This window comes from Xiphias gladius, chromosome 21, assembly GCF_016859285.1.
Source record: "Xiphias gladius isolate SHS-SW01 ecotype Sanya breed wild chromosome 21, ASM1685928v1, whole genome shotgun sequence".
NCBI classification, from domain to species: domain Eukaryota; kingdom Metazoa; phylum Chordata; class Actinopteri; order Istiophoriformes; family Xiphiidae; genus Xiphias; species Xiphias gladius.
Genome location: NC_053420.1, coordinates 17,252,312 through 17,267,395, shown reverse-complemented (window position 1 = coordinate 17,267,395; position 15,084 = coordinate 17,252,312). Strand labels below are relative to the sequence as shown.

The following is a 15,084-nucleotide window of genomic DNA, read 5'->3' as shown; positions in this document are numbered from 1 at the left end:
GCAGATGTCAGGCGAAAGCTTTAAGACACACCCCTTGCTTGGTCTCCATCAAATGCAGCAGCACAAGAGAAGTATTTACTATTTACATTAAATAATTATGCCTTGTTACGATTAAAGGTTATTAATCATCTTCACTATATGAAGGCTCTATGTAGACAGTAGAAATGTCGTTTCTACTTTCAATTATGACGTTTAGAAGACGCTTAAATTAAAACTTAGAAGGGTGATAGTCTTTTACAAGTGACAGCTATTAGAGTTAAAATGATGCATCTCAAACATCAACATACAGTAGATCCTTCTAAGTAAGTGAATACAGCCAAAATGAAATGTTCACATTTTAATCGTGAAAACATGAAGGCATTCATCACAGAATGACAGTCTTAATGTAATTGTACTTAGAACAGTATATCTGAAATGTAAAACAAAAAACAGCTTCAACACAGAAAGCAGCTCTTATGAATACAAACACATTTTAAATGACAACACAAAGTGAACACTATTAGTGAGCTTAACCCCTTTTCCTGTCTCACAGGTTTGGGAACAGAGGCTCAGACTATGGGCATGCTACAGGTTGTGCATCTGACGAATGTTTAGGGTGTCTCGCAGCATCAGGTCACGGAGTCGCCAAAGTGCATCTGCCATTGTCTTGTGGGCCCCCTTACTCTTCAGCCAGTGGGATGGTAGTCTGCTCTCCTGCTCTTTTGTCAGACGCACATCTTGTTTTTGAACTGAAAAGTGTACAAATCAGACAAACATTACAATCATATTTGTTTAGGGAATTTCACCTTTTGAAATGAACTTGTTAATAGCTTATCATTGATGAAGTCAAGTGAAAAGTAATGTTCTTTTTAAGACTTTAATTAGTGTGTAACAAAAACAATATTTCAATGCATGTGTCTTGGCCATCATACACAGATATGACAAAAGAAAAAAAAGCCAAGGGATTGCTGCTCAGATGGAGGTGTAATCATGTTACTGATAAAAGCTGAACAACCATGACCTGGAAATATGTACAGTTCCAGCTATGTTGGCCTGTGTCATTACTGTTTTATATAGGTTTTTTTGACTGGCCATCAAAGAACAAAATTAACCTGAGAGGGCTTGGTCCCACTTGCTAATGGTAGACGATTCTGCAGTTAGGCCCTCGATGTATCTGAGGTATGCCTCAGAGTGGAGCAGCCGCTGAGACTTGGCTGGTGGTGACACAAACACTGGGGTTGTTGGCTGCTGGAGCGAAGGTTGTCCCACCTGGCCTTGTCCTGGATACGGTGGTGGAGCTTGCTGCCCTTGGCCCATCAAACCCATCTAATGACAATATTATAATAACTTTATTATTTCTCTGTTTCAGACTGGAATTTACACTGCATTTTATCATCATCAATATCTTGATTTATTTAAAGCCACAATCTGAAACTGTTGTGCCTGCCCAAACGTCACAAGTGCCAAAAAACCGTTGTACATAGTCTTTGGATTAGGGCTTAAGCAAAAAGACTAAAAAAAAACACTGAAACTGGATTTTCACTCTCATTTTCGGAAATGTTTTAGAATACCCTGACGTGAAAATTCATTAATTTCTTATCAATTTCTTTATGCTATCCAGGAGTCTCAAAACCCTCTCTGAACACATTGATCTGCATCGAGGCAGCAACTTGTATCAAAAATCTGATCTTACATTTGATTTGCAATGATTACTTTCTTACAGGGCCTAATAGATTACCTGGGATCCGTGAATGTTTCCTGCTCCAGGTCCACCTCCCATGCTACTGACACCTGTGGCAATATTCAACATCAAGACACTGTCAAAAAGTGTAGCAGGCCACTTGATACTGGTTTATATTACAAATACTACATTCAAAGTTCAACGCTAAAAGGAAGCAGTGTCATTAATCTACATTTGAATAGTTAGGAATGCCAATTATGAATATATTAATTCAAATATCCGGTTTACTTTTTTGCTCATTGGAGAGACTGAATTTCTCTCGATGACATATTACGAACAGGCCCACTGATGATGACCAGGACAAATAACCAAGCCCCTGTTGAGGCTATTTGCTCTCAACTGAGTAGTCATCTACTTAAGGACCTCAGCCTATTGGTACAGGTATCCCCTCCAGCAAGTCAGATTGGTAGACAGGAAGCAACTGCGTGGCAGGTGGGGTGGCTATGACAGCACTCTTACCAAAGTATGGCATTCCAGGGAACCCAGGCATAACAGGCAGGAGATGTTGGGGAAAGACAGGCACCCCAATGTGATGTGGTGGTATGCCAGTCATACTAACCATGCCTTCAACATGGCCCTGCAGGGGCATCATAGCTGACCTATATGCACCCATCATACCTTCTTAGGAAGGGACAATAGTAACACAAAACAGCAACATGCATCAATCAAACATGCATCAACTACTTCACTACCAAGCATGCATTAATATGTTAATATACTGTCTATGCTTTAATTTAATCACCACATAATTATGATGGAGATGAATGGGAATGAAGGCCACGCAGATGAAAAATGCACAGTAAAAACAATTTGGTGCACATGCACTACTCTCAAGCACTAATTAATTTTTTAGTCTCTGTCCTCAAGTGGTGTACAGCTACCTTTCCACTTTATGTTCTGCATTCAAAATACTGATATGTGGAATCTATTATGATGTGAAGGTTGAGGAACAGACAATAACGTACAACAATCAAGGTTTGGGCTTATCAATAAAGTGAAATGATGTTAGAGACAAGATAAAATTAAAACACAACGCTCCAACATCATGCTGACATGGGTGTGATTAGGAAACTAAAAAAGGTGAATAAATCTAGCAGTTCAGCTTCTTATTCCAGCCTTCAAGTGTACACTGGGGATCCATCTGCATCTATGAGGGGTTACCTGACACAGGCGTCATGCTGGGATTTAGCATTCCCATGGGGGTTGGGGGAGGCACCACCCCCATCAGTGCCCCTACTGGGGTACCTGCTCTAGGGGACGTCTGATGCTGGGCCCTCTCACGCTCCTGCTGCTCGGCCACTTTAGCTGCTCGCTCTACAACACGATAAAGACAAGTGTAGTATTTAAACTTTGTGCTATTTAAGAACAACTGGATCATTACCAGAACTGATCAGCCCGTCTGTTAAAAATTAATAAAGGTTCTTCTGACCCTCATACTCTGCTTTCCTGGAACTTTCTAGGTTCCTCCACTCTGTGCCAACAAGGCGGCTCAGCTCCCCGAAGGAGAAGTCTGGGTGCTGGGCTTTGATGACAGCTCGCATCTCACTGCTGAATAGGATGTAGCCACTCATGTTGATCTTCCGCTTTGAGCCTTCCTTCTTTGAAAGACCTTTTATGGATTTCGGTGTGGACTGCAAACAAGCAAGGGAGGATAATTTAGAAAATGCTACCGGATACATACTGACTTGTTATTCTAAGGCAGAATTTGACATTTGTAATGAAATTCTTCCACTCTGACCTGTGGAGGAGTGTAGGGCATGATATCCATGTCACTAGACATGGAAGATTGCATCTGAGGAAGAGACTGGTCCCCTAGCTCACCATCATCATCCCCAAGATCCTCTAGCTCCTCATCTGTCATGTCAGCAAACTTAGCCTCAAGTTCCTCAATTTTCCTGTCCAGCAGAGGTGATGGCTCCTTCTGGGGCACTATGAGCTTTCTGTATAGTACAATCAGAAAAATATACTGTGCAATTTATCCAATTTTTCCAAATAAATAATTTAGGAAGAACTGGCTGCCATATTTTGTCTTTCATTACACTGGGAGATAAGCATAGATGACCACAAAACAGGAAGGATCAACCAGTATTTATACTCATCCAACAGGGGGGGACAACGGTGTCCGAGTTAACTGTTTCATTGAATAAAAAAATTCTGTCCATCAAGTTTCATTGTTTGGGTGTTTAGGACAAGTACATGTTTACTTAACAATACTTTAAAGGAGTTGCTTGTCAATCCTTTCCACCTGTGACACACAGTTAATATACAGGTGGTTCACCTAAAATAGTAGATTTCATCCTCCACCACCTTCCCAGAGAGTGAAAAGCGCTTAAGCCCCTTGAACTTCTTCATCTGCTTCTCACTCTCAATGTAGCGGCTCTCACAGAGCAGAACATTCTCTTCAGGTACTTCAGTTGGCCGGCATGACAGGTAGTCTTTGAAGGACGACACTACACACTTTCCTGTGAAACAAAACACTGATTCAGTGATTGCAGTTAAAGATTTCAATGAACTACAAACATGAAATAATATTTTGTGAATATCAGTTTCTGTTATTCAGTTCAACCCGATGAACTGTAAGGAGGGTACCTATGATGCAGGTCATGGGACAAGTCTCCTCTAGGTTGCTAAGGAACACTTCCTTTTTGTAGAACATCTTAGTGGGCTCATGCTCTGTTTCTTCTGGATGGATGAAAATGGGACCAAAGAAGTAGCCTGCTCCATCTCGCATCCACATTTTCTCAATCCTGATCCATATATTAAAAAATAAGCCATATCAGATACATTGGAAATTAGATAGCCTCTGAATATTTGCAAACAAATTACCAACACACTATGATGCCATTGCTCCAAGCTCCCTGCATTACATACAACATTATAAAGCTCCTGTGAACATGATTGATGGGAAGGAGTTGTTTCCCATGGTCTTTTGAAAAGAAAGCACTGAGGCCTTCTGCATTAAATTGCACTCATGCGTTTAATTAAGAAAATGCTTATAAAAATTAAACAAAATATCCACATTTGTCAAGTTTAAGCTCAATGCAGTTCATCCACAACAGAACACACACAACCATTCTAAAACACTGTAAGTATGTACTGTAAAACATATATAAAAGGCATTAACTCTACCTGCCCACTCGGTGGCGCACTAGTCCATGAGAACCAATGTAGACACAGTCTCCAACTTTGAGCCACTGGTTGTTGTAGCAGAGCTGCTCATAGTACTGACACCCTGGCTCCCCATTGGTCATATCCATTGGAACATCTTCCCTCTCCTGTAGACACAAATTGGTTTGGTAACAGTAGTCTGCAATTTTATGTGTATTCAGTCCATTTTTATAGAAATGACAAACTGGCATTTACCTTGTCTACAATACCATCTGTCATTTTGCTTTCATCAGCCATTTCTGGTGGTTTCTCCTCTTGTTTGGGGGCAAACATGGATGCCACACGGACTACAGGTAGGGGTACCTCTCTGGGAATAAACCGAACAGAGCTCAGGGGCATGGTCCACATCTTGATCTTCTTGAAGGACTTGGATTTGGCAGAGTAACGTGACTCACAGACATATACATCCTCCACTCTGAAGCCTTCTGGGTGAAGTTTGAAGTACTCCTGAAATGCCGTACACCATAAATAGTTGGTCAGCACTCACTCCGCACTCCAAACTGCTACGGCTCGACAACGTAGATGGAAAAACAAGCATTTACCTTCACAAACATGACCACACATTTGCCAAGAATCTTGCTGACAGGAGCTTTGTTGTAATAGTCGCTCTTAAAGACTTCCTTCTCCAAGAACTTTCTTGTGGCCAGATGAAATGTTTCATTTGGCCTGTAGAACCAGCAGCCATACAGCCACTTCTCACCTGCATGTATTGGAGATAGAAATAAACTGACTGAATTAGATCTGACTTCAATAAAAATGATGCCTTACTCAACTAGAACCCTGATCGAAGACACTGTAAATAAAAAAAATAAATAAAATATGAAAATATGAATACTGCTTTTCTTATAAAAAACAGATTATTTTATGATTAGTGCCAATGAACTGACCAGTGTCATCTTGCCAAAGGCGTTCAATGTAGATGATATGGGGCTGGAGGTTGGGCTCTGCAGGCTCCACATATACGTAGTCTCCCACATGGTACATACTGTCTTTGAAGCTGCAGTCCTGACTGTACGTGCGCTGCAGGCTAGACTGCCATGATCCTCCACCAGAGTCCTCCCTCTTCTCAGCTTCTAGGAATTCAACACGTACTCAGTGAAACAAGGCCACAATGTATGCTGAGACAATGCATGAAGAGGGAGAATATCTTTGTACTTCAAACTTTAACAAATATTTACACAGCATACCCCTTTTCTCCTCTTCCCTCTTGATTTTGTCCTCCTCAAATTCTTTGGGTAGCTTCTCTTTCTTCTCCTTTTCCACGTCACTATGCAGATGTTTGGAGGTATAGCTGAGAGCAGGAGACATCAAGATCTCTCCGTTCTTACACAGCTCATCTCTGATCCGGATAAGGAACTGCTGCAGCTCCACAGCATCTTCAAAGATCTCAGAGTCAGTCCTGTAATGATCAAAAGGTGTAACACTAACTTTAGCTTCCTTTTAATAAAATAATCCTACAATATCAATGCTACAAGATGATTTGATGACTGATTTGGTTTTGTACATGATGGTAAACAGTACCTCACCTATTCAATCGTCTGGCCTTTTCCAGCACTTCAAACATGTGATCCTGAAATACATCCAACCTCTTATAACATCCTCGGTCTACATTAGTCCTGATTATCTCAAAATTGAGTGGTGGCTTCTCGGGATTTGCAGGATCTAGGGCGGGAATCTCAGCAAGTGAATCACTGTAGCAACGGCCCTCATCATCTTGGTGACTGAGCACGGAAACAAAGAGGCTGCGGATAAGTTCCTGGATGAGGCGTGGCACATCAGGCACATGGGCATCATCTCCTCCCTCCAGGTCACGCCTCGTCTCCAACAGCACCCTGTGCAGCACCAGAGCATCGCGGTAAATCAGAGACTCAGGTTCGTTGTAAGTACAGGCATTGTTGAACATGAGCACCAAGTCCTCCACAAGTGCATCCACATCTTGATACTTATTAGCCAACATGTGGCTCTTGATCTTCTCCATGTCCACAGGTTTCTTGATGGCGATGTAGTAATCAGGCAGCTCAGCACGAGACGGCAGACGCAGGAAGATTGTGCTGAGACGACGGCCCCGCTTATCCGTATAGTTCTTGACAGCCTCATAAAGCTCATTCAGCTTTTGCTGTAAGGGTGTTAGATACTTAGACTTCTTCACAGTAATACTGTTTTTTCCTGCAATCAAATAAAGTGTATGTTTTTTATTAGTAACCAATCTTTCTGGTTCTTGACAGGTAAAAAACCCACCATTTGGTTGGATTTGATTCAGATGAGGTAAAACTGGCTGACTAAATCCCATACTTATTTTCAACTTTGGGGACATTGTGTCATCATCATCAGTCGCTGGCCCAAGATCCTTGCGTCTGTCTTTCATAATCTTCTCTAGGATGTCGGCATCATTGTAGACCTTAAACGCAACAAAGAGCTTCATATTGAGGAGATCCTTGTTTTTGTAAAAAAAAAAAAAAAAAAAAAAAAAAAAAAAACTTTACATCAAGCTACATTTTACTTACAACTAATTATAACATTTTTCAACATTCAGATTTCCATCCTGAGTCTATCCAATCCACTCAGTAACATTAAGGATTGAAAAATTAGACTTTACCTGGGAGCCTTCCTCATTGTAGTGTCTTGCATTGCGGAACATCAGCTTCATATCTTCCACCATTGAATCTTCAGTCATGTACTTGTCTGAGCGGATATTGTGCTCAATGGTCCTGAGGTCCATTGGTTCCAGGATGACCTTGTAGTAGTCAGGGTAGTCCTTCTTGGAGGGCTTGACCATGAAGAGGTCACACAGTCTCCGACCAGTGCCAGCTTCTCGCGCATCAGTCACCGCAGCTAAGAGAGCTTTCATTCGGTTTTTCTTTGTATTCTTCTTGTGACTGGAAACAAAATAAAGGCCAACTGTAACTCTCCCTTCACACACACAAAAAAACAATAACTAAAGAGAGTTGAGCAAGTAAAATGTGACAAGGTGCACCTTTTTCTTTTTGTACTACTGGTGTCAGATGTGGCAGAGGAGAGCATGCTGTCTCCATCATCATCATCTCTCTGTAAAAGCTCCTTTCTCTTCATCTAGAGAGATAACAGGGGACAGAAATCGTTATAATGTTTCTTAAAAATACCATATATCTGACAAAAATAAAAAACTTTGGTAATTCAAATCTTTGGTTCTCAAGAACACGCACACAAAAGAAAAACCTCTCAGCAAATGTACAAACAAATCTAACATAGATGCACAACTATGACAAGGGGAAGTTGGCACTGACCTGTTGAATGTGTTGGAGCTTGAGTGCACGCTTGTAGATGGAGGAGTGAGGAACATTGTAGCGTTTGGCATTCTCAAACATCAGCGTCACATCAGAGTCAATATGCTCAACACTCTCATATTCATTGTTCTTCATCTTGTTCCTGTGGGGAATTACGGGCTCTCACATTTGGGAAGGAGGGCACAGAAATACTGTACTGTACAGTGAATGTGTGTGACGCCGTAGGGGTAGAAAATAAAAAGAGAGAATGTTGGTGAAACAAAATAAATCAAAATCACGGATGAAAACATGAACAAATCCTTCTAATTTCTGCTTGGAAAGCCACCATTTCTAAATGATTGTCATTAACCCTTAACCACAATACCAGTAGTAATGCACAACAAACTACTTGATGTAAGACGTCTTTAATGTTTCTGTCTTGAATGTCTTTGTCTGTCTTTTCTGTCTTTCGTCTTTGTGTTATCTGACATATCTATGTCGTACGTTCACTGCATCTATTGAAATAATTCAACCTAGCTAATAGAAAGCTGATCTGAGATGGATCAGCTTTCTATAGCTGATCTATAGAAGCGATATTTGCATTTTATTTTCGAAAAAACTTTAGAGGGTATCCTAAAATTCACTTGAAAGAGGAAGAGATCTATATTTTCAGGCAATCTATGCCAAGAAAATCACATAATGATGATAAAATATGCTTTTTGAGTTGTTTATTTATTCTAAATACAGAAATATCTAACTTAAATGGATATTAAACTCCTGAGTCAATACAATACTCTCAGGGGCTCATCTACTCAACTTTTACCTATGGTCTTTCCATTTTAAATTAACTTTTGAAAGGATTTAAACAAAAAATCCACTCTGTGTTGATGATGCTATAGTTAATGTTAATCACACAACAAGACAACAACAATGTTGAATGTTAAAATTTTCTGGTTGTTGTGATAAAGGACAAATGACGACATAAAGTTAGATCAGCTCTTCCTGTGCCATACTTGATCTGATGGAGGCAGATGGGTTGGCTAATCTGGTGGTAGTAGTCAGGGTAGTCCTTCCTGGAGGGCAGCTGCAGGAAAGGCTCAGAAATCAGCTGGCCCTGGCTATTCCTAGCACCTCGCACAGCTTCATACAGCTGGAAAATCGGGTTACTCATGTCCATGTTAGAGGTCATACTCTCTGCCTCAGATTCCCCCTCATCATAGTGAACAGACCCTGAGAAACACAGGAAGTATGACACATCCGTCACATTGCAGCAATGCCTGGAACAATTCGTTGAACAGATCATCTTAATCAATGCCACGTGGAAGCACATGTCTGCTTGATATTGAGGTAAAGATGTACCAGAGAGTATGCCTTCCTCATCACTTTCATACTGAAGAGCCATGGTGATGGCTGAGAGGCGGTCTCCCTGGGCAGACCTTCTATTCCTGACCATGACAGACCAAACAAAAGGAGGAGTGACAGTGTTAAAACAAAAACATTATTTCCTTCCACATTACTCCCAGTGGTGTTTCCTACGTACCTGATACGAATGCTGGACTTGATTGGTTCTCCATGTTCCATCTCAGACTTCTTTTGTGCAAAAATCTTTTTAATAGTGTTTGCATCCTGGAACACATGAGTATGTTACAGGTTTGCATGTCAAATGTATGCTATGTACTGTATCATATTCTCAATTACACACTCACCTTAAAAACCTGTGATCCGGGCTCATTATAAGTTTTGGCATTCTTGACCAGCAAATCTATGTCTTTAGCCATGGCACTGACACTCCTGTAGTGGCCCAACTAAACGCGAGTACATTTATTGAACAATTTATCAACAAATGCAAATAATGGAAATAATAAATAATAATGCATATTTAATGTAGTAGGTGAACAGCATACCTGAATCTTTTGGGCAATGATTTTCAGATCAATTGGTTCCTTAATGATGGCATAATAATCTGGGTATTGCTAAATAAAAACGGCAAACTACACATCAAAGCCAAGTCACTAATTTTATTGACAATAGTTTTTCTCATATACTGAAGGTGCTTGTACCATTTTGGAGGGAAGCTTCTGGAACAGCTCGCTGACTAGACGGCCAGTAGGCTCAGTGTAAGACACCACAGTATCAAGGAGCTGCTCAAGGACCTCTTTCAAGCAGGTAGGTGCACTCTGTTATATACAAATAGTCACATAGGTTAGACAAGTAAATACAGTATCATCCTTAGTCACATACTGTACACTGTATATGTATATGTACATTACAAAACACCAAAAAACATAGTAACAGGTCTATAATTACAACTATTACCACTGAGAATTAAGATACTGTTTTCCTTAAAACAACAGAAAATCTAAATCTTTCAGCAGTGTGAGAGAATTCGCTTTTAATGTGGTTTTACTTTTTAATAATATCCTTGATACAACTGACAATAATTAGACATGAGGCACTTGAGCTGCATAATATCTCCTTAAAATCAACAAAGGATGTTAAACATATTAAAACCTTAAGATCATTTAAATTGACATTTTTATTGGTGTACACATAACCGTGGGCAATATCAATGTGAGCATTATTATCATGGTATAAAGCCTGCTTATCGCATTAAGCTTTGATCACACTTTCAATAAACAAATTATCTATCCATTACTATGCAAATTAATGTGCATAGTAACAAGGTGCTCAAATGTATACTAATCCACCTAACCCCTAGTTCGCGACGGCGTTACAAGGAACACAAACAAGTGCCACCATGTTAACATAGTAGCTCTCTTGTCATATACCACAGTGGGGTTTGAGTAAACACTGTAAATTGTGTTACTGAGAGTTGATTCAACAGATTAGTAACACTGTCTCTAGCCTGAAGATGGATCTTATTGCAGTATGTACTGAACGAAGAGTCATAATAAATCATTATAAATGAGTGTCACCTCATCTTCAGTGGACCCTCCAGGGTTTTCTTGTGCGTCGTACCCATCGTCGTCTTCCTCATCATATTCCCCTCGCTGAACAAATTCATTCTTGGTCCGCAGGTAAAGGTCCCACAGCTTACAAGCTGCCCTGTATTCAGGACTGTCAGACTACACACAAGCAATACATATTCAATTTAGGTGCACAGATTGAGCCATGCACAGATATAATTTTTCTTTAATTTTTTTACCTCAGAAATATTTTTTTTTACCTTGTAATATGTTTTTGCATTGTTAAATAACAGCTGAAAGTCACTGGTGAGTTGTTCAACATCATCATACTCCTCCATCTTTAATTTCTGCTGGATTTTCATCATGTCAATAGGCTGAGACACCACATGGTAGTAGTCTGGTTGATTCCTGTAAGAAATGGGGACTTTTGAATTTTCTGTGTGTAATGTTTGTGTTATATTATCTGACTGATATTAAAGGAATTTCAGGATGTTATTATGTATTCATGCACAGATCTAATGATTGCTCCTCCCTCTCCTCACCTTCGTTTAGGGGCTCTGATGAACAGCTCACACAACATCCTGCCCTGGTCATCCTTGTAATCTCTGATTGTGTTGTATAGTTCATGACATACAGCAATCTGTAAGGCAAGGAAGACACACTGAAAATATCCAAATTTTTTCCCATGTCAACTACTTAATCAGTCTGCGTGGTAGTATAATTCTGACAGCATGGTTTAAAAGACGGTAACTGAAATCTGTAAAATTACAGGATCCACAGTTGGTATGTTTGAGGTCCTTCTCCTCTTTCTCCCAATTGAAGGCACTAACGATGAAGTTTGGCTATCGTCAAAATCTCCTCCACTCACACTGCTAGAAGGGGATGTCGCCCGTCTCCTTTTCAACGCCATGACGAACCCTTGAGTTAAAGACAAATCCCAATAAAGTAACAAATATCACTATATGGAATATGGCTGAGACTGAGCCATTAAATATTACACACTTGCTTATTTTTCAAACAGTATCTAAGGACTATGTAAACTATAGAGAATCAATGTATACTCAGTCAGTTACACCAGCTGATAGGGTTGCAACTTGTGCCACATGATAAGGACTAGTTCCCTTCTGAAGAGTAGTGGCATTCCCTAATTATTCCTCACGAAAACCTGTACCTAATTTCATACTAAAACCACATTCATTGTAAAATGTGATTACAGAGATAACTTCTTAACAAAATTTGTGTGTGTGTGTGTGTCATCATGGCAAAATGTGGTCTTAGATACACCTACTGTAGTGGGAACAACCACAGAGGCAGTGGGTACTTTGGCGGGTGTTTATTTGTCTGTCTGTCTATCTGTGTGTCTGTCTGTCGACAGATTTTGCCACTGATAAAACATCAAAAGTTGACTTGAGGTTTAAAAAATGGTTTCTTCCCCCTTCTTGACACACCGCCTCCTGTTAAATGCAACAGACTACTGCAGTAAAAGGGAAGCTGAATGATCTTGGCTTGAAAAGGTAGGAATATGAATAAAGGGCAAAGTGCAGCGTTTTTTCTTTCTCTCACTTTAAAGATAATAAAACAATTTCAGAAACACACAAGTCATCAATGTAAACAAACAGGGAAATGGGAAATAGAGAATTAGCTTTAACATGGAGAAAATCGAACTTCTGAATCGACAAATGATTCTGTTTTTCTCATCATGGTAGAGGATAACTATAATTCCAGTAACATTATCTTAAAGTAAGAATGATACCTTAAATAACTGACTGTGGCACTGTAAATATTCCCATTATGTCCACTGGAAGCAGGGCCAAAGGGAGGGGACATTCCCATATTTTATCACTGGTGAAGAAATATTATGTAACCCAATACGAACTTGGAACCATAATTAAATGCTTTACTTTACGACTATTGGCCATACACTTTAAATTTTGATTTTAATAAATTGCTCTCATATGGCAACGGAACTGGGCAACTCAAGACTTTTTTTTTTTTCCTTTTCTTTTCCTTCTTTTTTTTTTTTTTTTTTTTTTTACTGCAACAGACCCTCTGTCGTCCTAGCAGGTTTTATGTACCTTTTCAGTCTATAATGGTGACAACCCCACCAGCTGGAATGACATTTCTATTAACAGACGACCAATAGTGTGGGCATGTCTGCAGGTCTAACTTCCCAAAAAGGTGAACAGCTCTCCCTAATCTCACCTAGCCGCACACAGCCTGCACACACCAGCAGTAAGCTAGCGCACAAAGCCGCGGCTCTCCACTTAACTGGCTGTCACTCAGCGTGGACAGGTACACACCGCGGCACAGCTAACGTTAGCTACAGTTAACGGTTAGCCCTCAGCATCAGTTAACGTTACAGCCAAGACAAAGGCATCACTGTAACCACGACTAACGTTACAAAGCTACCGTTAAGTGCATCTACGACACTCGGTGGAAAATATTTCAGTTTAACCCCTTGACACAGTTGTGTGCTTACCTTCTGTCAGCACGTTACTAGAGCCACAAAATCTTTACCATCAAGAAAACCAATCACTTATCGATTTTAGACGGAGGGACACAAGTGTAGAGTTAGCAACAATTAAACTGCCACCTCCGTCTATTCACCTTCAGAATAAAAGCGTATATGGTTTCGAGGTAGTCATGAGTGCGTTTTACATAGCTGTAATGACTTTTTCCTCTCTGCTCGCTTTGATGTGGGATTTATTTTATGAGCAGGTAGCATAATGGTGACCATTTTAGTATTTAGAAACAATATCCATGGCACAATTACAAAATAAAGCCACGCCGTCGCTGATAACACAACGAGTGTAACGCAGTTCCTGCTAGTTTAATTCCATTTTACACATATTATTCTCGCCATTAAACCTCTTATTTCCAGCTGAACATAAGCTATTCAGTTTTATAACCTAAATAAAAATGCACCATCACGTATGTCAAATAGTCATTTTCACAGACATGAATCCTGTTTTACATCCTATCTTACTGTGCCATGGCTCATTTTGTCACCCTCAAATCACGAACATAACTCCTGCCTGTTTCCATGAATGATGTGACCAGACAGTTGCCTATAGGCAGCAGCTTGTTCACACGGAAAAAATATTTCAGATCAACTGAATTCCTGAAATGTTATTCTCATGTGTTTGAGGATAACCCATTAAAATCTAGTCATTTACTGTAACCAGCAGCACTGTAAACACATGCAAATATTACACAGTTTTCCTGTCTACCATTATGGGGATGAAGAAGAAAAAAATAAGAAATGCTATACAGTGCCATGAAAAAGTATGGCCAGCAGAGGTCAAAATTTCTGTTCCTGTGAATAGTTAAAGGAATAGAAGACTAACTGACCTCCTAAAGGAAAAAAGTTAAAGATGAAACATTCTTTTCAATATTTTGAGCCAGGCTAGTGCTGTTTTTTTGGTTTTTTTTGTACAATTTAAGAGTGAAAAAATGAAAGGAGCACCATACAAAAGTTTGGGCACCCCAATCGATTTGAGCTCTCACATAACTGTTACCAGTGTCTCAGGCCTTAATTAGCTTGTTAGGGCTATGGCTTGTTCACAGCAATCATTAGGAAAGGCCAAGTGATGCAAATTTCAAAGCTTTATAAATACTCTGACTCGTCAAACCTTGTCTCAACAATCAGCAGCCATGGGCTCCTCTAAGGAGCTGACAATTAAAATAACTGATGCCAACAAAGCAGGAGAAGGCTATAAGAAGATAGCAAAGTGTTTTCCGGTAGCCCTTTCCGCAACTCTTATGTAATTAAGAAATGACAGTTAACAGGAACGGTGGAGGTCAAGTTGAGGTCTGGAAGACCAAGAAAACTTTCAGAGAGAACTGCTGGTAGGTTTGCTGGAAAGGCAAATCAAACCCCCCTTTGACCGCAAATGACATTCAGGAAGCTCTAGCAGACTCTGGAGTGGGGGTGCACTGTTCTACTGTGCAGCTAAACCTGCACAAAATTGACCTTCATGGAAGAGTCATCAGAAGAAAACCTTTCCTGCGTTCTCCCCATAAAATT

At 40.0% G+C, this 15,084-nt stretch overlaps 1 protein-coding gene across 5 annotated transcripts; it reads right to left on the bottom strand.

Moving 5' to 3' along the window:
• Positions 1–336: 336 nt before the first annotated feature.
• On the bottom strand, positions 337–13,649 carry LOC120782958 (protein polybromo-1-like). Of its 5 annotated transcripts, none has more exons than XM_040115554.1 (30): positions 13,537–13,649; positions 11,827–11,975; positions 11,600–11,697; positions 11,318–11,465; positions 11,067–11,216; positions 10,191–10,307; positions 10,035–10,103; positions 9,837–9,935; positions 9,671–9,756; positions 9,490–9,575; positions 9,144–9,360; positions 8,152–8,293; positions 7,863–7,957; positions 7,485–7,764; positions 7,181–7,322; positions 6,415–7,054; positions 6,076–6,287; positions 5,776–5,961; positions 5,431–5,588; positions 5,084–5,335; positions 4,850–4,995; positions 4,310–4,467; positions 3,999–4,182; positions 3,459–3,660; positions 3,150–3,351; positions 2,882–3,034; positions 2,180–2,341; positions 1,718–1,770; positions 1,092–1,305; positions 337–728 (listed from the first exon to the last, which is right to left on the bottom strand). In XM_040115554.1, the coding sequence occupies exons 2-30, from the start codon at positions 11,965–11,967 to the stop codon at positions 565–567; spliced, it is 4,956 nt and encodes a 1,651-aa protein (XP_039971488.1). In that variant the 5' UTR covers positions 11,968–11,975; positions 13,537–13,649; the 3' UTR covers positions 337–564. The 5 variants fall into 5 exon arrangements, with proteins under 5 accessions (XP_039971488.1, XP_039971490.1, XP_039971491.1 ...); XM_040115556.1 differs by having other exon boundaries at positions 7,181–7,286; XM_040115557.1 differs by having other exon boundaries at positions 2,180–2,338; positions 7,181–7,286.
• Positions 13,650–15,084: the final 1,435 nt, after the last annotated feature.

What these genes read in the sequence shown, in the direction of transcription:
- LOC120782958 (XM_040115554.1), bottom strand. Translation starts at nt 11,967, where the DNA reads ATGGCGTTGAAAAGGAGACGGGCGACATCCCCTTCTAGCAGTGTGAGT. An exon ending in ACATACCAACTGTGGATCCT is followed by an intron (nt 11,698 to 11,826) that starts GTAATTTTACAG and finishes CTTGCCTTACAG; the next exon opens with ATTGCTGTATGTCATGAACT. An exon ending in TCATTGCCCAAAAGATTCAG is followed by an intron (nt 9,936 to 10,034) that starts GTATGCTGTTCA and finishes ACTCGCGTTTAG; the next exon opens with TTGGGCCACTACAGGAGTGT.